This window comes from Panthera tigris, chromosome C1, assembly GCF_018350195.1.
Source record: "Panthera tigris isolate Pti1 chromosome C1, P.tigris_Pti1_mat1.1, whole genome shotgun sequence".
Lineage (NCBI taxonomy): Eukaryota > Metazoa > Chordata > Mammalia > Carnivora > Felidae > Panthera > Panthera tigris.
The window spans coordinates 25,890,832-25,914,080 of NC_056667.1; the positions used below are offsets into that span (position 1 = coordinate 25,890,832).

At 50.3% G+C, this 23,249-nt stretch overlaps 1 protein-coding gene across 1 annotated transcript in view; it reads left to right on the top strand.

Annotated features, from left to right (window-relative positions):
* The window catches only part of CC1H1orf94 (chromosome C1 C1orf94 homolog), a 36,703-nt gene extending 16,429 nt beyond the window's left edge, over positions 1 to 20,274 (top strand). The window contains exons 2-7 of the mRNA XM_042996692.1: positions 2,066 to 2,754; positions 5,587 to 5,847; positions 6,881 to 7,056; positions 11,334 to 11,411; positions 15,712 to 15,908; positions 19,834 to 20,274. Coding sequence (XP_042852626.1) covers positions 2,066 to 2,754; positions 5,587 to 5,847; positions 6,881 to 7,056; positions 11,334 to 11,411; positions 15,712 to 15,908; positions 19,834 to 19,909 — 1,477 coding nt within the window. The 3' untranslated portion in view covers positions 19,910 to 20,274. The remainder of the gene's footprint in view (positions 1 to 2,065; positions 2,755 to 5,586; positions 5,848 to 6,880; positions 7,057 to 11,333; positions 11,412 to 15,711; positions 15,909 to 19,833) is intronic.
* Positions 20,275 to 23,249: the final 2,975 nt, after the last annotated feature.

A 23,249-nucleotide genomic window follows, 5' to 3' on the forward strand; every position in this document is an offset into this window, starting at 1 on the left:
GGATGATGATGAAGAAGAAGAAGGGGGTCTAAAACCCAGATTGGTAGCCTCTTTTATTCTGATTGTTCCCAGGGACACAGCAGTGAGAGTGGGGCCTATTTATAGACAGAGTCTAGACATGGGACAGAGGAAAGGAAGAGAATGGGAGAGGGCAGAGAGGAGGGGGGGAGAGAGCATGGAAGCATCAAGAAAGCCTGAATGGAAGATGGCCCAGACTCCCTGCAGCCACACCACCTTCCTGAGCTCCCAGGACCCTCCCACTGCAGCCAGCGCCGGGCACCTCACCACGTTCTCAGACCTATGCCATTACTGCCGGTACAGGTGTCACGCCCATGCTACAGGGGAGGCCTGGAGGTTCTGGGCTCTGGCATGAAATAGACACTAGCACCCTATTGAGACCCAGACCCGTTTGGCCAGAGTCTGCTTTTCCTGGCACCTCTCTCTGCTTCTAAGTCTGCTGAGGCCGCGTGCGCAGCTGGTGACCAGGGGGCATGGCTGTCTCGGTTGTTAGAATAGTGAGGCACTCCCATATCTTCAGCTCTTCCCAATGTTTCCCATTTACCCTGGCCACCCAGCAACCTTGCTACACCCCTCTGGGCCTCATCAGGGCCTGGCAACGAAGGGGGTAATACCTGGCACAGCGGAAGCCTCTGGGACTGTAGCCTATGTCCATTCTGATTGGCTGTCAAATGCAGTGACTTTCCCCCTGGTTCTGTGTGTGGGAACACGCGAGACATTTTGTGCCTGCACGTGTGTATGCGTCAAATACACCCACACGTGCGTGCATTTGCTCTTGCACACGGGTGAGCGTGCATGTGCTCATATACAAAGAACATTACCAGGAAGCCACATCCCTGCTGGGAACATTCATAGTCCCTGTTTGTGGGACTCACTGAGCCCCCGGGATGAACTGTGAGAGTAGGGGTGTGCTCCAGATGTCCCCATTGGCCGAGCTCCATTCATGAGGCATTTTCATTCCCACCCCCCCATTGCCCCTTCGTTGTCTTCACCACCCTCTCCCAGGAGAGAGCACTGAGAAGTTTTCAGAATGCTCTTTCTAGAGCACCTCATCCACTTCTTATGGGAGCCCACCAAATATGGATAGCAGATGGTTTCAAGCTAGGTAGTCATGGTCCTTCTGGGAGTGCCAGGGAGGAAGATGCCCCCTTGCCAAAGATGCTAGTGCGGCAGGCTGGGCCACAAGCCAGGCCAACAGGATTGCCATCCTGTTGTGTGAGGTGCAGGTAGGGGCCAGTGTGTAGGTACAGGGAGATGCATGTGAATCAGTGCACGGACCAAGCAACTGCAGCTGCCCACGGGAAGTTGGGCTCAGCCCAGAGATTGTGATCTGATTGGAGGGCCATGCCAACCGGGGGGGAGGGGGGACATGGGTAGCCACGGGGCAGCAGTATGGACTCCAGGATCCAGAGCCCAACCAAGCTGACACAGGTGTAGACACCCTCGTGTCACCCTTACTCTGTGCCAGACGCTGTCCACGGTGCTTTGTACATCTATGATATTCCTGTTAACCAGATGAGGAGACAGGGTGTCAAGATGCTAAGCAACCTACCCAAGGTCCCAGCGGGGAAGTGAGGGAGGCAGGGCGTGAGTCCAGCTGTCCACTCCACAGTCCCTTCCCTCCCCCTGCCACGGGGCAGTGAGTCTTGGGCTTCCTGGCGCTCAGCCCCAGCACTCTGGCCTCTACGCTCAGAGCTGTCGGCTCACTCCTGACTCCTGTGCAGCTGGTCTTTCCTTGTTTCAGGTCCTGGGCACAAGCAAACAGGAAGGCCTGGATTGAAATTAAGGCTCAGCTCACTCAGCAAGACATAGTATCTGGAGAGGACCCAGGTGTCCCGATTCCCAGAACTGTGCTCTCGGTGCTGGCATGTGTAGAAACCTCTTGGGAACCCACTGTTTGTCCATTTTCTGTCTTGAGAAAGCAGTAGGTTTCTTTGGCCTGGAGACGTGTTTTCTTCCTCCCCTTTCCCTGGGGCCTGGGCCCTGCCACGGAGCCACCCCTAGTGAGCTGGCACTAAAGCTGCCTGTCTTTCTGACCCGTTTGCAGAGCTCTGGAGCTCAGCCGTGATAAAGATGAGATCTCCCTGTTGGTGGAGCAGGAGTTCTTAAGCCTGACCAAAGAGCACCTCATTTTGGTCACAGAGAGCTCGGAGGAGCTGGAGGCCCCCGGCACCTCTCCCGAGGGACCCAGACAGCTGGCTCCCTGCCTTCTCATACCTCCTCCGGTGGCGGACAGCAGTGAGTACCCGGGGACCTCCATCATTGCTGGTGATACGCTTCTTGAGCCGAAGGTGGCCATGTCTGTCATCAGCAGCCGGCCGGACTGTGATTCTGTCATGTCTACTGTCACGGGAATTCTGCGTGCTGCTAAGGTCAAGAGTGTCAAGGGGACAGAAGATGGGGGCCACAGCCTGGGTGCCTCTAACTCAGAGATCGGCAAGCTCCTGGCTCAGTTCCCATTCAAGTCCACAGAAACGTCCAAGGCTCCTGACAACAAGATGGTGTTGGAGGAGACAAGGGTCATCAAGGACTTCTTGCAGAACAGCATGTTCGGTGGCCCAGGACCCAGGGAGCCCATGGGGCTGGGCCCATTCCTACTGCTACCGCCTCCGCCTCTGTCTGCACCCCCTGAGAAGCTCCCTGAGCTCCCTCCTCAGAAGAGGCAGCTCCCAGTGTTTGCGAAGATCTGCTCCAAGCCCGAGGCTGACTCTGCTATGGAGGGGCACCTCTTGACGGGTGAGTGGGCCTGGGAGCAGGGCCAGTAGATGAGCCTGCAGGGAGGGACTTACCAGCAAGCCAATCAGGGTTGCAGCAGGTGCAGATAGCATCTCTGTGCAGAGTGGGGGGCAGTGGTCTCTCTGGTGGGTGCGGGCCCCAGGTGCAGCCTGCTTTTTGCACCCACAGGCCCCCTCTGCTGGAGGCCCGTGTATGGGGCACAGCTTGTCTAAGCAAACGTGGTGGCCTTGATCCCAGCGCACTTTGAGGGGAGATAGAGGCACATTTGGTAACGGGCTCATTTTTTGAATCCAGGTACTCAAAGTACGTTGAGGGAAGCGTTTACCCCAGCTGTCACTGCAGCATGGGGACCTTAAGCCAGATAGGAGGGAAATTTGATTAGCAGACAGTGTCATCTGGCTTCCGATAAAGGTACCTGTTCTGACCATGAGGACTGGTCCTCGCTCTGGGCCCTGGGAGTGAATGTGCAAACCTTCCACGTTTAGTTCAGACTCTTGGCTCTGGACTTGTTCCCTGGGACTGTTCCCCCCCCCATCCCACTCCCAGGTTCTGCATCTTGTGCCCCTTCTGATCCAGCCACTCAGACTGGACGATTCCAAGGCAGACTGATGGCAGTGGCATCTGCCCACAGCCAGCAGTTACTAGGAGAGTTGACCATACCCCTGTCAACCAAAAGAAAAATTACCCCCAGGCTGTGAGCGTGGATGGAGAGCTGAGATCCCTGTGTTGGGAAGGCTCAGATCCCTCTCCTTAAGAAAATAGGTGCGTGTTCTGTGTTCTGGAGCATTATCGGAAGGCTGAGAAATCAGAGCTGGGGACAGCAAGCTGGACTCTGGGTCCTAGGAAGAGTCTCTGGGAGCCAGTGGCCTCTTTGGAGCCATGGGCTGTGCGTGTGAGGGTGGAACCCTGCCCGGAGGGTGGGACTTTCCTGCCATCTCCTTCTCCAGAAAGGATGTATGGATAGCTCCCTGACGGATGGGGCCTCTGGGTTGGAGGTAGTCCTTTCCCACCCACCGTGCCCGCTACCTGTGTGTGTCTGTGTGTATAGATGTGTGGGCACAGGTGTGCCAAAGGGAACTTTACAGATGTGAGTATGGTTGCTAGAAAAAATGCGGGTGTGAGTGCATCTGAATGTGTGTGTCTTGTGTACGTAGTTGTGTACGTGTGAGTGAGGCGGAAGAATGACAGGCAGGAGTGTGTGTGTATGTGTGTCTGTCTGTCTGTGTACACAGATGTTAGAAGAGGGAGCTTTGGAGCTGAGTGAGTGGCAAGTGTGTTCAAGGCGATGGGAGGTGGGTGAGAGACTGCAGGTGTGTGGGTCTCTGGGGAAAGGGCTGTTATTAGTGGGTACCGTTATTTCAGCACACTGGCTGGGGGCTAAACTTGGCAACCAGAGAAACTCTTGGAAGAGACTCTAGGGACATGTTTTGCTAAAAATGTCATTTTCTCCTAAATTGGCTCAGACTATAGCACTCTTTCCTTGGCTGGGATGGCACTAGGAGGGCAGGCCCAGTTCTGTCCACACTCAGCCACAGGCCACTGGACTGTGGTGGGGGCAAGAGCTGGTAGGATCAGATCCACTCTCAACAGGTGACACGGGGCTCAGGTCCTCCGATCCAGCCACTACGGGAATGATCTGAGGGCACCTGCTGTTTGTCCAGGGCCGTTTCCCAGCCAAGCTCCAGGGAGACCTGCAAAACCTCCAGGTTGGGGTAGGAGTGGGGAACACTACTCCAACCAGACAATGCCTTAAAAACAAACAAACCCCCATGTATATAATTTCAACCATAGTTAATTTTGTTTGAAGAATGAGTTCCTTTTGCTCAAAAGGAAATACAGGTGTGGAGGGTTCCACAATGGTCCAGGCAGCATCCTCACGCTGGCAGTCCACTCAGTCTATTTGGCAGGAGACCTGAGCCTGGCCCCATCCCCATGCAGGGACTCATCGTGTCTCCCTGACGCCCTCTCCCGCAGTGCCACCTTTCCAGACTCCTGCATACAAGGCCTCACTGAAGGCCCACTTCCTTCCGGAAACCCTCTGACCGTCTCAGATAGAAGCCGTCTCAGCCACCCTCTTCTCCCACTGTGTCCCTCTGTCACCTCACGGTCCCCATCTGTCTTGTCCTGGAGCTATTTCTGGGTCTGTCTCTCTCTCCCTCCTTGTTGTGAGCTCCTGCAGGGCTGAGTCTAGCTCTGACTCATCACAGTGTCCTCAGGACTCAGGTCAGGGCCCGGCACTGACGGGCGGGCTGCATTGCCCATGTGCGAGCGGCACAGCAGGAGCAGAGTCCATGGTGAGGGGCTGGACCTCTGTGCAGACCATGTGCTCTGCAGGAATGTGTGTCTCCCCCACTAAGCCAGGGGCCCCCTGAAGGCAGCTTTGTATCCAGGGTTGGCACTGTGGATGAATAGAGAGAAGAGAGGGAAAAAAAGAGGGAGTGAGAAAAGAAAAAAGATAGGAATGAAAGGAGGGAAAAAGGAAGGAAGGGGAAGGAGGAAAATAAAAGAAGAGAAGAAAAGAAAGGTAATTGGGAAGAAGGAAGTTTGGATGGAAGAAAGGGAGAATGGATGGATGGAAGGGAGGAAGGTACAAATGGAGGGTGGATGGATCCATGTATGCATGCATGAGAGGGGAAGATTGGAATGGGCAATGGTCCACAAAGGCTCCAGGGAGAAGAGTAGGACTGGGTTGGGCTGGTAGAGAGGCCCCAGAGTGCTTTGAGTCCCAGGTGTGTGCTAGGGAGGACCTGTCACTTTGTCCACAAGAGGGTTCTCCCAGCATCCAGCACTTGGCCTTCCAGAGCCATTGACCCAATTTCTCTCCTGCTGTAGAATGGAACCCTAGCACCAAGGATCCAACCAAAGGTCGAGAGAGCCTCTTTCTCAGTCAGTGGCCCCAGAGCCGGAAGGACACCGGTGGTGAGGAGAGTTGCAGTGACCCAATAGGCTCCATGTCCATGGCCCTTCCATCCACGAAGTCTGTATGGCCAGCCGAGAAGAACCTGCTCTATGAGTTTCTTGGGGCCACCAAAAACTCCAGCGGGCAGCTGAAGCTTCGCAGCAAAATGGAGGTGGACGGGCTGGAGCTGAAACGTGAGTTGAGTGTGCCCAGGGGAACATCTGTAGAGGAAGGGAATCCAGAAACTCTGCCGCCAAATGGCTGCCTTTGAGTCACTGTCTTTCTCTGGGTGTCAGTTTCTAAACTCATAAAATGGGGAAATGACTTTCTCCTACGTCCCTCATCAGGAATACAACTACTAGGGAAATACAGGTGGCTTTCAGGGTCCCATGGGCATCATTAGTGGTCAATTTGAATACAACTCGGAGCCAGGGTGCCTCATATCCCCTCAAGTTGCTCAAGCCCAAGAAAAATCCATGCTTCCTATTATTTCTACATTGAGATTATTCGTGTCCCTGCTTTCTCTCCTTACAACTGTTTCAGTCAGAACTCCTTTCCCAAAAAAGATGCCCATAAGGGGAAACTGAGGTCCCAGCTCTGACTCTGTGATAAGCTCACAGGACGTATTATAGAGGGAGAGAACCTAGGATTTATATCCCAGAACAACTCAACCAAATCTCATTCATTCAGACTAACTTGAGGTCATACCATATTAGTTAAATAATGTTTGAGATTTTTAAAAAGTGATTCCAATATAGGTACAATAACCTATATAAGGTTCTCGGTGTTGCCAAGTACATGTCCCAGGGGACTGCTTTAATAACTTGGTAAGAATGAATTCCAACGACATAGCAATTGTTGGTATAAAACTGGATTTTTGTAAAGCACTTGAAAGAATTTGGTTTTGTACCTAGGTGAAATATAGCCATAGCAACCTGGGTTATTGTTTTTTCTTGCTAAACCATCTCCTTTACTAGTGAATGATGGAGAAAGAGCTCTAAGCCAGACCATGCTGGGATTCTCACTTCTTCCAAATTGGCCAGGTGTGTGCTAACGATGTTTTTCTGTTAGTTGGAAAGTCACCCAAACTTTGAAGAACCCGAGTCTTGGAGCTTAAAAGACCTGACATCTGAGAGTGTTAATCCTGGGGGAGTCACGGTGCTGAGGGTGTCCTGGCCTCTTTCTTCTCCAATCCCTGAAATACTCTACCTCTCCTGTGACTTGCAGTTAACCCACCTGTGACAGTGGCCGACAAGAACAACCTCAAGTACACAGGGAATGTATTCACCCCACGCTTTGCCACAGCCTGGACCTCAGCAACCTTGAACCAGCCACTGTGGCTCAACCTCAACTATCCACCTCCGCCCGTGTTCACAAATCACTCCACCTTCCCACAGTATCAGGTGAGTGAGTGGGTCTGGCTGTCCAGCTTCCAGCCATGGAGAAGCTGTGGCTTATGGGGAGCCTGATTCACAAAGAGGCTTTAGACTTGTTATTCTCTTCATTGCAGCCACATCAGACCAACTGTGTGGTGTATACACACACACACACACACACACACACACACTTCTAAATTTTCCATTGTCTGAATTCCAGTTCACTCTATGCTGTGTATTCCAGATCTGCTTTGCTAGTTTTGGCCGTTTAAGTGCTTAGCCTCCCAGCATAGGATGATGGTGTGGTCCCAGCTTCCCACCCACCTGCTAGTGCTTCCTTGTTACCTGGATGGTATGTGTCCTATAGAGTACTCAGGACAGTCCGGGTTTAGGACTTTTGTCCCGGCATAATTATTAAAAGCACGCCCTTTCACTCTCAAGTGCCCTGGTGTGGACGCCAAATTGTATGGCCACCTTATTTCAACGACATCTGAGTGGTCTTAGCTTGTACCAATGAAGGTGGCCTGGCATACACATTTTCAGTCTTGGGTTCATAGCCTAATAGCCTAAAGGGAATTAGTGACCAGAAACACATGTAGCAGGATTGGAAATTTTACTCACAGAACATACTTATGCAGGAAAATGTAGTTTCTTTAGTTTGTCTATTTAAGTCAATTTCCCTTAAGAGTTGCTGCCCACTGGGCAGAAGGAAGAAAAAAATCAAATCAATGTCCACTCTGGTTTAAACTTGAGTTCAATTCAGTAGCTTAAATAGTCCCTTTAGGTAGTGATCAGCTTCTCCAGGAAAGGCGCTCAGTGTCTAGGATTACTTAGTCTTCTGGCCCCCGCCCCAGCACCTCTCCAGAGCGGCACGTGGGTGTACCGGACGGACATGCCAACTAGTAACAGTCAGGTCCTTGGGAACCTGCTGCCCCAGCCTGGCCCAGCAAAGCATGGAGAGAGCAAATAGAGAAGACAAGACACCTGAAAGTCATCTTGTCCTCTCTCTGTGTCCCTTCCCCTTCCACTTCTCCTTGGCTCCCTGTGTCATTCCCTCTTTTATAGCAGAGCAGCAAGCCTTATGGCTTAGATGTCCCCTGAGCAGAAGGCAGATCTTCTCTGCCCCATATAAAGCCTCTCTGGGCAGGTGCACCAGCCTTAGCCCCAGAATCTTAAACAGAAGCTAAGCTTTCTTTCCCTTTGATGTTTTGCTTTCAAGCCTTTTTTTGTTTGTTTGTTTGTAAAGAGGACAAGGGCCCGCCCTCTCCTCCTGAATTCCAGTTCACTCACTTACGACATCTGAGTCATCGAAAGCCTCACACTCGGGTCCCATATCTGGATCCTCCTTACATCAGTGTTGAGAGAAGTGCCCGCATGCCCTCCTCCACTCACCGACCCCTTCTCCAGTACTCTTCACCCTTGCATGTTTGTGTTTGCTTGTTTACTCTTCAGGCATTTATTCACCGACTCACCGATGTGTTCATTTTTATTTATGTGTTTACTCATTCATTTAAGTAATTCAAAAACCTTTGCTCGACACTGACTAGAGGCCAAGCATTGGCCAGGCGAGGGCATTCGAAGATGACAGACAAGCTCACAGTCCAGCACACGTCAGGAACAAATCAAAGAACAGCCCTGTGTGCACACCCCACCTCTGAAAGAAGCAGTTGCATACTTTTATGCAGTGTAAACCGATCCACTCTAAGTGCACTCACGGCTCGGCATATAAAGCTGATTCATGATGGCTTGCTTTATAAAGAGGAGATAGCAGCTCCTTGCTACGACACCCGCTTCTGACCTGACTTTTTGGAGGGAGTGAGATTCGAACGTACCTGAGCACAGAGACCCTTTGTTTTCAGAGATGCCAGTGTTTGCAGGGCAGGGCTGCTTCCACGGCTTCCTGGCCTCGGCTGGAGACGCTCACCCTCCCAGGTAGTGATGGGGAACAGTGCAGTTTACCTTCTTCCAGCTCCTCGTGATTTCATAATGCCATCCAGCTTCAAGACAGCTCGTCAAGGGGCCTGATTTAATAGAAAGAAGGCAGGTTTTGGAATCGGCAGATTTGGGTTTAAAGGAATCTACTGCCTTCGAGCTGTGTGGCCTTGGGCAAGTTAAAGTTAGCTAAACGCTCTGAGCCCTGGTTTCCTCACTTGTGAAATGGGCTCATGATAATAAGCAGCAGCCACAGCAGCAGCATACGCTTGACTCGCTTGTAAGGTTAATTGAGTTCATGGGTGAGAAAGAGCTTTGAAAAATCTAAAGTGTGATACAGATGTTGGTTTTTATTATTATTCAGCCCTGGTCTTCCTAGGAAACAGGGTCAGGGAACTCCAAAGACCTGGAGGAGACACAGGGAACGGTCTATCCTAGTCTCTTTTCCTGCTTGGCGTTAGGAATAAAGATGAGGTCCCAAAGCCAATTTGCTCAGAACCCTACTGTGGAGCGATGCGGAGTGATGCAGAGCCATGAAAGACTAAGTCCACAGCACCAAGGAACTCCAGAGTGCCCTGGGCTGCTTGGCCTAAAGGAATGCTGCTCCCAGTTAAGGAGGGAGAGTGGAAAGAGGCCATGACCTCAAGCAAAGAAGAATGAGTGTTTATTTACCTTACTTTCGATTTTCCAGAATTGCAAGTTGAACAACTAGCAACATCCTTAAAGTCAGATAGTGTGTTGCTCATGCTGATGCATGTGGCCCAACTTCTTGAAAATCCATCCAGGATGGAGCAGGAAGGTGGCTGTTTGTCTTGCACAGGCCCGAGGGGTAGCCCGGCCCAGGCCGATGTGGAGGGGATGGTGGCCTGGGGGAGTCTGCTGTGTATAACAGAGCCGAGGCTTATGGGGAGGGAGACGGACACACAGAACGTGGCCTCGGAGCTGGCTGCCGGCTGGAACAGCCCCATCTGTCCGACTTCTCTGTCCAGGGTCAGGCCACGGCCAGGGTCACAGAGACTAGGCTGTGGTCATGGTGGTGAAGGGGTTGCCCTGGCCGCAGGGTCTGGGATGCAGGTGAAGGGGCTGGTGGAGGCGGGAGGGGCCTGACCACGGTCTGTGTCCGTTGGTTGGGAGCAGAGACCAAGGAGAGGTTCTTAGAGGATGTGTAAACTTGGGAACCTGGAAGATAGGGCCCCATGTCAGGAATTCTGGAGCCTTTGATGAGGAGCTCATGGGCTCTGAGGAAGTCATCAAGGGTACAGTGTCAGCCACCAACACTTTGATAGTTGCCACAAGCTGAGCCCAGAATGAAGGCAACATCTCAGGGTTTGGAATCTTCGGGAAAGACATACTGGCCTGAGGGGTGCTTTGAGCAGCATCTGAGGAGATGACTCTGAATTGGCAGGTAGAGGCAGTCTGAGATTAGAGGGGCCATGATCTGACGCCACCCACAGAAGCAGGGTGTCTGTGTGTGTGTGTGTGTGTGTGTGTGTGTGTGTGCGTGTGTGTGTATACATGGATGCCTGAGGCTACCCCAGACAGAGTTTGGAATAAAGATTCCACTTTGCATTTGGCTGAACTGCCAGACACCTTCTCCAAGGGGTGGGGAGCAGTGAGAAATGCTAAAAATTCCTAACATTTGCAGAATCCTCTCTATGTGCTGGGCACTGTTCTAAGCCCTTTCGATGCACTAGCTCATTGATCTTCGGGCCAATCCTCATCATAAGGTACAGACTCAGGTATACATGTGGCACATAGACACACAGCAGCAGGGACCCAAACTAATGCACCTGAAACACGCAGCTGCAGACACAAATGGAAGCACACGTGTTGATGTGTTTAAATAAACACAGATGCAAACTGACACACACATACACACAGATGTACATCGATACCTCCTGTCTTGGGGCAGGAATGGGGTTTGGGGAAAGGACAAAGGGTGAAATAGCAAAAAGAATAATGTAGCTACTTTCACAGGCTTTCCAGGTTCAAACACATATAATTTTGTAGACAAGGGAAAAGAGGCTCAGAGAAGTGAAGTGATTTTCCCAAAGTCACACAGCCACCAAGGGGCAGATCTGGGATTCAAGAGGCAATCAGGTTCCTCAAGGTCTTACCTTAAATACTCACCCCAAGGGCTATGAATCCTGCCCAAGAAGGGGCTTCCTGTGTGGGGTGAGTCGTGCTTGTTTGGCCTGATGGCTGGACAGGACTAACTGGCGGGTGGGTCTGGCCGGCAGTGTGGTGGGACGGACTTGAGCAGGCTGGCGATCCAGGCATGTGAGCTGGTCTTTGGGCTGAGCGGCTACCGCTCTCTGGCTGGCTGGGAGCCCTTTTCCCCACACTGCTGAGCCTCCCCCTTCTCTCTGCAGGGCCTGTATCCACAGCGTGCAGCCAGGATGCCCTATCAGCAGGCCCTGCACCCCCAGCTGGGCTGTTACTCCCGACAGGTGAGTAGACAACCTGCCCACCTCTGTCCCAGCTCCACAAAGGCCTTCAAGTCAGAAGGACATCTGCTGCCTCGTCTTTATCCAGCTGGGCACTGGCCATATATTTCCTGGCCCGCCCTTAGCCCCAGAGAACAGGCACAGAGGCCAGTGTGCATGTGGAGACAAACCAGTGTCCCTAGGTGATAAGAGCTGGCACCTGCAGAGCCCTCACTATGTGCCAGCCGTTCTCTACAGGCTTAACCTGCATAAACTAAGGGCAGGGCGCCTGGGTGGTTCAGTCGGTTGGGCATCCGACTGCGGCTCAGGTCTTGATCTCACAACTCATGAGTTCTAGCCCCACATCGGGCTCTACTGTCAGCACAGAGCCCGCTTTGGATCCCCTGTGCCCTTCTCTCTCTACCCCCACCCCCAGCGGCTCATGCAAGCATGCTAGCTCTCTCTCAAAAATAAATAAACTTTATTTTAAAAAAAAATTTTTTTAACGTTTATTTATTTTTGAGACAGAGAGAGACAGAGCATGAACGGGGGAGGGTCAGAGAGAGAGAGAGACATAGAATCTGAAACAGGCTCCAGGCTCTGAGCTGTCAGCACAGGGGCTCGAACTCACAGACCGCGAGATCATGACCTGAGCCGAAGTCGGCCGCTTAACCGACTGAGCCACCCAGGCGCCCCAAAAATAAATAAACTTTAAAAGAGAGAGAGAGAAAAAGATAAGGGCTTTACCTGCACAAACTGCACAACCGCCCTATGAAATAGATTAAAGATGAGGACACTGAGGCACAGAGAGATTAAATAACTTGCGCAAGGTCACAAAGTTAACATACCAGTTAGCTTTTCCTGTGGCAACAGATGGCCTCAATACCTCAGAGGCTTTCAACAATAAATACTTATTTTTCACTCATAGGCCTCTGAGTTGGTTGAGCTGGGCTGGGGTTGGGTTCAAGCCTGTTTCATGTGACCTCCTTTGGGGACCAAGACATGGTAGCTTTGGCTCCTGCCACGTGGATGACCGGAGTGCCAGAGGGGTGAGCGGAAACACGTGATGCTTCCGAGCGCCTCGGCGTAGAGCCAGCACGTGGCGATGTGCGCCTACCCGCTTTCCACTGGCCAAGGAAAATCACATGGGTTTGCCCAGCATCAGTGGGGCTGGGGACTTACACCCTTCCATGTCAGTTTGTCAGTTAAAATACGAGACACCCAGTTAAACTTAAATTTCAGATAGACAGTGGGTAGAGTTTTAGTATAAGTTAGCTCCAAATATTGCATGGGCCACACCGATATTAAAAAATTATGTGCTGTTCATCTGCAATTCAGATTTAACTGGATATCTTTTTTTGTTTCTTTGCTAAATCTGGCACCCCTGCTTCCGTGGGTAGTGGATATCTGCTTAAAAATCACACGACGGCAAAATTGGGAGTTTGACCTTGGGCAGCTCAGCTTCAGAGTCCATGCTGCCAATGACCATGGTTTACTGCCTCTTGGACACAGATACACAAAAACACAGTATCAAAATAAAGCAGCAGAGACAAATGCAAACACACAGAGTCACACATGAAGATATAGTCATATGCACGCCCCCAGGCTGCACACACAGTGTGTTCAGAGAGACTGAGAGTCTTGGGGCAGAAATGGGGGTGTGAGGAGAGAAGCTAATACTGCTCTTCATCCCCAGGCTGGTCTTAGCCCCTCACACACAGGTGGACAGACCCCCCACCCCCCGACACACACACACTCAGACTTACACTCCTTGGCTCTCTTTTCTCCCCCCAGGGAGCCCCACCCTTTCTCTGCAAACTGCCCCCCTGACCTGAAGTATGTTGGAATGTTCCAGAGGGTAGAGAAGGGCCCATAGGTAGAGCCTACTTTATTAGCTGGGCCAGAACTGTTTCTCTAGCAGTAGGGAATCTGCATCCTGAAGAAGAACAGAGAGGAGACAGTCCGGCTCACAGAATCTCAGTCAGTCACCCGCACCCCACAAACAGTGATACCAACCACCTACCTCCCACCTAGCTCCAAAGAGTTCGCACTGAGGCGACCTTCTGGGCGTGTGTGCATCTGAAAAAGTAATATAAGAACATGGTACAAAATTTTTAAAAATGTCAGAGTCACTGTTGCTGGTTCCTCAAGCATCTTTCCAGTGGTATCTATTTATACAAACATTTTGTACAGATGCTGCTTTCTGGGCACACTGTTCTAACATTAGTCTTGTCAGCAGAGTGTATCCTGGAGATAGTTCCAGGGCAGCATACGTGGCCGTTGTATGGTGTTTAGCTGTTACATGTAGTTAGGGTACCTTTCTAAAGAAAGCTTGTGGGATGCCTGGGTGGCTCAGTCGGTTAAGCGTCCGACTCTGGCTCAGGTCATGATCTCGCGGTCCGTGAGTTCAAGCCCCGCATCGGGCTCTGTGCTGACAGCTCAGAGCCTGGAGCTTGCTTCAGATTCTGTGTCTCCCTCTCTCTCTGACCCTCCCCTGTTCATGCTCTGTCTCTCTCTGTCTCAAAAATAAATAAACATTAAAAAAAATTAAAAAAAAAAAAAGCTTGTATCAGCTGTAGGACCCCTGTCTCCTCTCTCACGTCAGTTCCCTCCCAGGTCCGGGACTCCACCCACCACCCCCACCCCCAAGAAAACCAGGGGGATTTTCTGCCATTTTCTTGCAGGTGTCTGTCCTGGGAGGTGTCTTCCTGGGTTCTCTCTTTGAGCCCTTGGCCCTTTCTGACTTTCAGCTTGTCATCTTGGGGTTTTGGTGCCCATGTCCAGCATCACCCAGTCCTATGTATCCTCTGGGGGAGACATGGGGAGGCCAGGACGGAGGAGCATACCTCCAGCCTCCAGAGGGAGCATGCGTGGAGGTGCGGTACAGCGGCGTGACTTGGGGCTTCCCACTACAACTCTGACACCTTGAAGCACTTTACTACGCAAGGTTTTAACTTCTCTGAACCCCATTTCTTCATTCCTAAGTGGGAATAGTAATGGTCCTGCCTCCCAGGGCTGTTTGGAGTTTGAGTGAGAGAATCTGTATGAAGGGCTGGGCATGCCCTAAGCACTCAATAAACCCTAGCCTTTGTGAGTTTTTTTGTTTTTTTTTAATTAGATAAGGATGTGCAGTGTTGGAGAGAGGGCTGTCTGTGTGCTGAATCCCTGAGCAGCTTGGACCCCAGACTCTTGCTTTCAAAGAGGAAGCCCAGAAGTTTCCCCAATTTTCCCTTCGGCACACAGGAGGATGGCTGTCCAAGAGAGAGTTTTCTGACGTTTGGAGCTGTCAGTAGTAGAACGTAGTGCTTAACATGTAATGAGCTCCCCATCACTTTAGGTATTCAAGCAGACACTTAGTGGCCTCTTTTTTCCTCCCTCCTCTTCCTCTCTCTTTCTCTCTTGCACTCGTTCATTTACTATATGTTTATTGAGCAGTTACTGTGTGCCAGGCACTGTCTTAAGGCTGAGAAGATATCAGTAGATAAGACAGATAGGGTCCCTGGCGTGTCCATTGGTGGGAGTCAGATCCAGGTAGTGTCTGAAACCCCACAGAGTTCCTAATTTTCTCCAGAGTGCGAGCTGAATCCCACTGCCTTTTTGTGCCCTTTCTCCCAGACTCACACTGTGCAGTACTGTAACCGCTAGCCACATGTGGCTATTTAAACTTAAGTCAATTAAAATTAAGTAAAGTTTAAAATTCAGTTCCTCATTCACAGCAGTCACATTTCAAGTAGTCAGTCAATAGCCACATGGGGCCAGCGGCTACCATACTGGGCAGTGCAGACACGGGACATCTCCATCACCTGTCACGGGCATTTCCACGGGGCAGGGCTGTCTTGCATTGGGAATCTGTTGAGATCCTGAGGTAGAGGCCAGGGACATATAAATCTCAACAGCTTTTTTTGACAGTAAAAGTAAGAGACAAGGGCTTTGGGGATGGTTATTGACAGAGGAACAGGTAGGGAGGTGGGGCAGAGAATGGGAATAAAATTTATGTACTATTTATTACGTGCCAGTCTCTTTACTTATATCAGCGGACTCAGGGGAGTCCGTTGGGGGAGGGGAGTGTTTGCGCATTCTACAGATGAGGAAACTGAGGCTCAGATAAAGTAAGTACCTTGCCAGTCAGACACAGCAGCTGAGCCCTGTGCTTTTGCCGTTTCAACACATTGCCTTCTGTATACCCACAATGAGTGAGGGGCAAGAGGCTGGGGGGAGGGGGGGTGGTGCCTGGGATTAGGGTTGGGGTTAGAGCTGGGAACCGTGAGGTTTGGAAGCAGTGGGCTCTGCGGGACCCAGCCCCTCTCTCATCTCTGACCTGCAGGTGACACCGTACAATCCACAGCAGATGGGACAGCAGATTTTCCGCTCTTCCTACACCCCCCTGCTGGGCTACATCCCCTTTGTGCAGCCCAGCTATCCGTACCCTCAGAGGACACCTCCAAAGCTCTCTGCCAATCCCCGAGACCCTTCCCCCATGGCAGGAGATGGGCCGCAGTACCTCGTCCCCCAGACATACGGGTGAGTCCTCAACTCACACTGGGAGTCCACCTGGTACCCAGAAAGCTGCCGGGGAGGGGAGGCAAGTGCTCCGGGCCTCGCTGGTGTGTTCTTGGTACGTACATTCCATGGTTGAGGGGAGGGAGGGGGAGGGAGGGGCCCTGTGCCTGTCAGGAGGCTATGTGGGTCGCGGACTGGTCCGGTGTGGAGGTGAGGCCCGTGTGGAGGTGAGGCCCGTCTGGGGCCTGCCGGGCCCCTTCTCTAGGCCCGTCGGGGGCTGGGCCCCACAGTCTGGCTGCAGAGCTGTAGTGGATGACGATGCACTGTCTATAACAGGTGGCAGGTTGTGAAGCATAACACGCCCGCCTTTACCTGTTTGCTCGGTTTACAACAGGACACAGCCAGGCGATCTTCTTACAGCTTTCTCCCCCCACTTCCTGCACCCTGAGCTCCTTCCCAGGCTAATCTCTCCAACATCCTGTTGACTTTGTAACAGGCCTGCTGAAGGGGCTTCCATTGCTTATCAGGGCTCCTCACGCTTCTCCTCCGAAGTGCCCCAAACGGCAGATGAGAAGGATTTAACCGCAAGCAGCCAACACAAACTCAACATTTTAGCCGAAAATTCCACACACATTTTACCTGCTGGTCAGCCATAAAGTTATGTTTGTTGTTTTAAGATGACAGCACGCGGCCGCTCATTCCCAGCCACCAAATCTTCAACTAACATTCATGCTCAGGAAAGGGAGATGGGAAAAGTGAGGCAAGGTGGGGGCAGGCCCCGGTCTCCCGAGAGGGGCGATTTGGTCATTCAAAAGGTGTTTATTGAGGACCTCGTGTGTGCCTGGCACTGTCCTAGGCAGTGATTCCTGGAGGGAACAAGGCAAAGGTTTTCCTTCTCTCATTCCAGTGGAAGAAATAGACAATTCCGAAATAAACAAGCAGCTCACGTGTCAGGGGCCAGAGGTTAGGAGAGAGAGAATGAAGGGATGTCTCCTGAGCAGAGATCTAAATGAAATGAGGGATTATATATAGGTGATGAGCTCTCTGGGCAGAAATACAAAGCGCAGTGGCCCTGAGGTAGGAAGTGTTCCTGGAGCATAGCGCGTAGGAGAGGGAGTGGGTGGGATTGGAATCGGAGAGGATGCAGGGCCAAACTAGATAGGGCCTGGTGGGCATGGTGAGGAGTTTTAAGAGCAGTGGGAAGCCATTAACGCTTTTAACCTTTGGAGGACGTATTCTAATTCTCCGTCTAAAGAAGAGGACGTTGGCCAATGTATGAAGCCTGGACCACGGGCCAAGAGCTGGTGCAGGGGAGCAGGATAGGAGCCCTGACAGCTGTCGGAGTAAGAGGTGCTGGCGGTGTGGACTAGGGCAGAGACCGTGGGAAGGAGATAAGTGAAAAGATCTGGAGTATTTATTTTCTTGGTTGAATTGACAGGATTTGATGATGCAGGATGTGGAAGGAGGGAAAGAGAGAAGCCAAGCATGATTCTTCAGTTTTTGAATTGAACAAGTGGAAATGCCAAAATACTAAGGTCAAAATGACTCTTAAAGACGGGTCTGTCGATGCAGTTTGGTTTTGGATATGCAAAATTTGAGAGGCCCGTTACACATATGAGTGGGGCTGTTGACAGGCAGGTGGATGTGTGAGTCTGGGGCTCAAGGGAGAGGCTGGGGTTGGCAATATAAAGTCGGGAGTCATTAGCATATAGATGATATTTAAAGGCACGGGGTGGGATGAGATCGCCCAGGGAGTATGTGTGCATCGAGAGGAGATGAGGCCCAAGGGCTGAGCGCTGGGCCTCCTACAGGTAGGGAGGTTGGGGAGTTGTGGAGGACGCAGCAGAGGCTCTAAGAGGGAGCGTTAGTGAGGTGGGCGAAGGAATAGGTGAGGGTGGAGTATAGGAGGCCAGGGAGGAGGTGTTTCCTGGAGGGGAGAGGGAGGGATCACAGAGCAATGTGAGCACGTGGGCTAGGATGCAGGGAGTGCCAGGCAGGGCCGTGGTGTCTGGGGTTCCCAGTCATCTGGGCGGAACAGGTCTAGGAGAGGCGGCGCTGGGCAGGAAGCATGCAGGGGCCCTGAGGGAGAGTGTAGTCCGGGTAGTCCGGGAGACAAGTAGGGTCAGGAGCAAAGAAGCGAACCAAGAGACTAAACCATATGGAGAGGGAGAGGAAGGAGCAGGTGGCTGTCAGGGAAGGAGGACCTGAGCGGTCCCCTCCCTTTGCCACATCAGTTTGCATGCATTCATCGGGGTAGGATAACCACATGGTTTATCTTCCAAACAACAATAAGTTTGAGAGTTAAAAGGAGCACAAAGAATAATCACACTGGAAATGCCAGTGTAGAGACTGTTGCAGGCAAACCAGGACAATTGGCCATGTGCAAGGCAGTTCAAGCTCCTCCTCTTCCTCCAGGAATCACTCCTGGATCACTCTAGTCCATGGGGATTACCTCTCCTCCTGGCTCTCTAATGAACGTCCTGTCCAAACCATGCCCTTGACAGTTGAACCCACTGAAAGTTCCCAACCTGAATGGCCTAGATTCATGGGGCGTGGCAATCCGATATGAGGTGTGTCCTGAGTAATTTGTTACCAGTAATTATGAAATGCTGAAGTACGGGCTATGTATGGTCTTTTTTGTAAATCAGAGTGGAATCCAGTGTATCCCTATAATATCACTTTCCATCATTTCTTTTCCAATGTGATTTTTGGAAGAGAGAAAAAAGGGTGGGGTGAGGGGGGGTTAGAGCCAGCATAATTGTTTATGAGGCATCTCCCTTGTGCCAGGTCGTGGGCTGGGCCCTGGGCATAAAGTGGCAAATAGTCCAGATAAGGTCCCTGCTCTCTTGGAATTTATTTAATGAAAGGGGAATCTAACTAACCCAAAGCCTTGCTTGCCCATGACACTGTGAGCGAGAGATCTGGATACCAGCTGAGGCATTACAAATTAATGTGGTGGCTTGTTCCCATTCCTTCTTCCCTCCCCCACCCCCTCCCTCTTCTCGTTTCATTAATTCATGGGAGGGTGTGGTGAACGTGAACGTCTTCTGTAATATGCATCTGCCCAGCTGAAAAGGGACCGAGAATCCCTGGATTAGACTAAATCTAGCCATTTGTTCCGCTGCGATTTGTACTGATCTCCGTTCCCATTCATTCCAAGTATCCTAGCAGATGGGTGAAAAAATTGCTATAGGATCCCAGAAGTGTGAGTAAATGATTCCATCTGGAGAGGTCAGGGAAGGGGTCACGGAGGAGATGGCTTCTGAACTCTCTTTTGAAGTATGAACAGGAGTGTGGTGCCGGGGAGAAAAAGCGGAAGTGTGCATATTTCTGCGCTTGGAAGGTGAGGCTCAAATGCTCTCGGCTTTTCCTTCCCTGCTGGTCTAAGCGAAGTCCCAGGCACTCAGTGACGTCTCAGTGCTTATTCCTCGCTCTGGTGTTGAAATGGAAAGCCTGATTTCGTTTGGTGTTGATAAGGGGTCAGGGAGCCCTGGGATGGTCTAGACTCCGTGGTCTCCCACTGGGACGTGGCCCTGAGTTCTGTGGTGTGGTGGCATTCCTGAAGGACACACCTGGGTCCTCTAAGGCAGGTAGAATGGCTTTAGGCCCACAGGTAGGGTGCTCAGATCCAGAGAGGCTCCCTGCTGTGTGGTCCTGGAGATTGGGGGAGCACTGGCCCCAGAGAGGCAGTCCCTTACAGGCTGCCAGGAGCTCCTTGCCTTAAGGAAGGGGCAGAAGAAGCTCTTTATTGCCCTCCAATTGGATCATTTTAATATTTTATTTTCCCAGAGCCAAAGCTTTTTTTTTTTTATGCTAACGCGTTTAGCCTTCAAGCCTGTCATGATCTACCCAGTCCTTGACAGCCACAAAATTAATGTATTACTTTTTCTAATATCTCTGCTAACATCAGGAGTTTCATCATGACACTGTATTCTCTCTCTTCCAGGTTTGGCTCGACGGCTGGTGGGCCCCTGATGAATAGCCCCTATTTTTCCTCCAGTGGGAATGGCATAAATTTTTAGATGGTCTTCTCTTCTCCCCCCTCCTACCTTAGCCCTTGGATCAGGGCTAAGGGCTCTGGAATTCTGGATTCTGCAATAGCAGCGTGGCATGAAGTTGGAGAAGCCAAGGCTCCGACCAGGTCATAGAAAACAGCAAGACCAGACTCATCTGTTGACCAGCTCTCTCACACACATAGCCCCCCTCACACACACCACCCGCCACACATGCACCTCCCTCATATTCACACTCACCTGCTCAACCATCTATGCACCTGTATTTAGCTGACATGAGTGATTTTTGTTTTTGTTGTTGTTGGTAAAATAGAAATAAGACACTTAATTTTAGAACGTTTGTATTTTATGATAAAAGTGAGAGCTGCTTGAAATGGAGTGTGCCTATTTATTTTTGTGATGTTCTGTGTCCTCTCCACTGCTCATTTCTCCCACGCACGAGACACAGCGTTTACCCAGAACATGACAAGAAACCACAGGCCGGAGTTCTCAAAGGGCTGCTGTCTAAATACAGGAGCCCAGGGATCATAAACTGAAGGGCTTACTCTTCTCTTCGGTGACCCACTCACTTCTCAACATCCCAACTGATGTATCTCAGGAGTGGACATAAAAGAAGGACACCCTGCTCAGGTGGCTGTTTTACAGAAAAAGTCTCTCTTGGACACAAGATGGGGAAATTTGATCTGGAAATCAATTCCAAGAATAATCCTAAATGTGACGGACTATATCCAGAGATTGTCTATCAATGCCAAGCCCCAGGCCAATGACAAAACTGAATCTGATGGCACTGCCCTTTGATCTATCTCGATCAGCTTTTATCAGTGACTTGAATAAGGGTGTTGAGAGCATCCTGACCACACATGTGGAGGACACAGTTCTGGGAAGAGATGATGGTCTCAACTGGCAATAGCACACATACTAAACTCCCCCACACCCACGGCAGGTGGCATCGCTAAGCAGCGGTTCCCCTCAGCCTGACAAAAGCCACACCATCATTTTCCCCATGGTGGTTCAGGGGGCCATCCCTGATCAGGGATGGTCTGTGAAATGAAACCCCTGGATCATCCTTTAGAAAACTCTAACAAGATGACATTAAAGAGAGTTAATTTAGGGACCTACTCTTGGGTCAAAAAAAAAAAAAAATGAGCTATGCACGTATGAGACAGGCCAACAGTATCAGTTATAAGTTACTCTATTACCAATCTTATTAGTTACCTGAAAGATCAACCCCACCCTGGCTGAGCCCAATCCTGACAGCGATGACAGGTCAGGGTCTGGAAGTCACCAATGTCTTGGGGCAGCCTTAGCCCTGTGCTTACAAGAGCATGACTCTTGACCTTACAGGGTGACACCATTAGCCTCACTGGCCTTTCCTGTTGGGAACCTGGAAATCAATTTATCTTCTAAGTTCTCTTAGGACTTAGGCCCTCTCCCTTTTCTGTGGCCTGAGTCTAGGATTCCTTCTGAGTTCATTAGCCCCTTTCCCCAAGGCTGGACACTATTTTTAGTATATATATTTTTTCCTTTGGCTAACAGTCTAGATTTGCCATGGACTCTGAAAGATACTAGTTGCCAAGGAGTTCTGACAAACTCAGGACCCCTTTTCTGAAGGGCTTCTTGGCATTGTATCTCCAGGTATTAACCACAAGTTGGACCATCATTTACCACCCTCTCTTGATCTCAGGGTGTTTGGAGATAGAAGACAGTAAGAGAAAAAGCACTGATTTGCCTTTGGCGAGACCTGGGTTCTAAGCCACTTTCCGACATTGACCTTGGGCGGAGAATTTAACTTCTCTAAACCTCAGTTCTATGAATGGCTATGTGAATAGTTGTGGGGATTAAAAGAGAATGTAGACTTAATATAGATTTATGTCTACTTAATGCAGACATGTGATTTTACAATGGTGGAGTGAAGATGTTTCTGTCCGTCTTGAAATTGCCCCCCAAATAGCAAGAACAAGAAAACCCATATGAACTCCATTCTCAGTGAAACTAAGAGAAGCCAGCAATCCCATCCACTATATACGGAAGCAGAAATGGGATAGAGGAATAGTAAATACCTCAGTGGAACAGGGGAAGATCATCTTGAGATGCCCACTGAAAGACACCGATCAACAAGAAGCAAACGATTTTCTTCTGCAGAGCCCTGAAGGTCTCAGTAGGAGTCCGGTACTGGACACCGTGAAAGGTGGGCTGGGGAGGGTTGAAAGTGAGGATGTGATGCAGAAGGTAGGTTCTATCCTGACCACACAAAGCGAGGGGCCATAGACAGTTGTATAGCAGACAGGAGGCATTTTCTCTGGGGAAACTTGGACGCCATGCATAAGGATTGTGGAATTGAGAGTCCAGATTTAAAATGGGGATTAAGCAAAATACACATACCCACCTAATGCCAGCACCTAGATTTTAACCAAGAGGCAGGGGTTTGGGAGATCCTCTGGAGAAGCTGAACTGACCCAAAAACACTTGAAGGCACCAATAAAAATTATCCTATGATTATGTCCATCACAAAAGCTGCAAATCAACTTTTAACGACCTGAGTGTTTTAATTAATTAATGAGAGAGCATGCACAAGTGGGGGAGGGACAGAGAGAGAGGGGGAGAGAGAGAATCTTAAGCAGGCTCTGTGCCCATCACAGAGCCTGACGCAGGGTTTGATCTCATAACTGTGAGATCATGACCTGAGCCAAAATCAGGAGTCAGACGCTTAACCGACTGAGCCACCTAGGCTTCCAAAAGACCTGAGTCTTAATAGGAATAGGCAATCCCCAACAAGAAAGAAATGGATCAAAACAAAGGTAAAAAGGAACCAAAAAAGAGACAGACCATAATATTCTTGGGGAGATAAGATAGTACATTTAGAAAATAAGACAATATGCTGTATACTTATTTTTAAAAATCAGAACAAGAAAATGCTTTTGAAATTAAAGCAGTGATAGTTGATATTTTTTAGCAAAGAAAGTTGGAAGCTAACATCAGAGAGATCTCATGGAAAAGAGAACTAAAAAAAGGCACAGGGATGGATTATAGGAGATAAAACATGAGAAAATGAGAGGATCAATCCAGGACACCAGATATCTGGCTAACAAGAGTTCTAGGCAGAATAGTGAAGATAAAGGGGAAGGTAGTATTAGCAGAAAAGCACAAGAAAATTTCCCGGATATAATGGCCCAGACCAGTGTTCAGCAAAATGAATTAAAAAGATCTAACCCCCCCCCCAGGCATATCACTGTAAAATTTTAGAATATCAGGGATAAAGGTAGGAGTCTCATTTCAGAAAAGCCCGCTCACATACAAATGTGCAAGAATCAGAACGGGATCAGATTTCTCAACAGTAATATGGTGAACT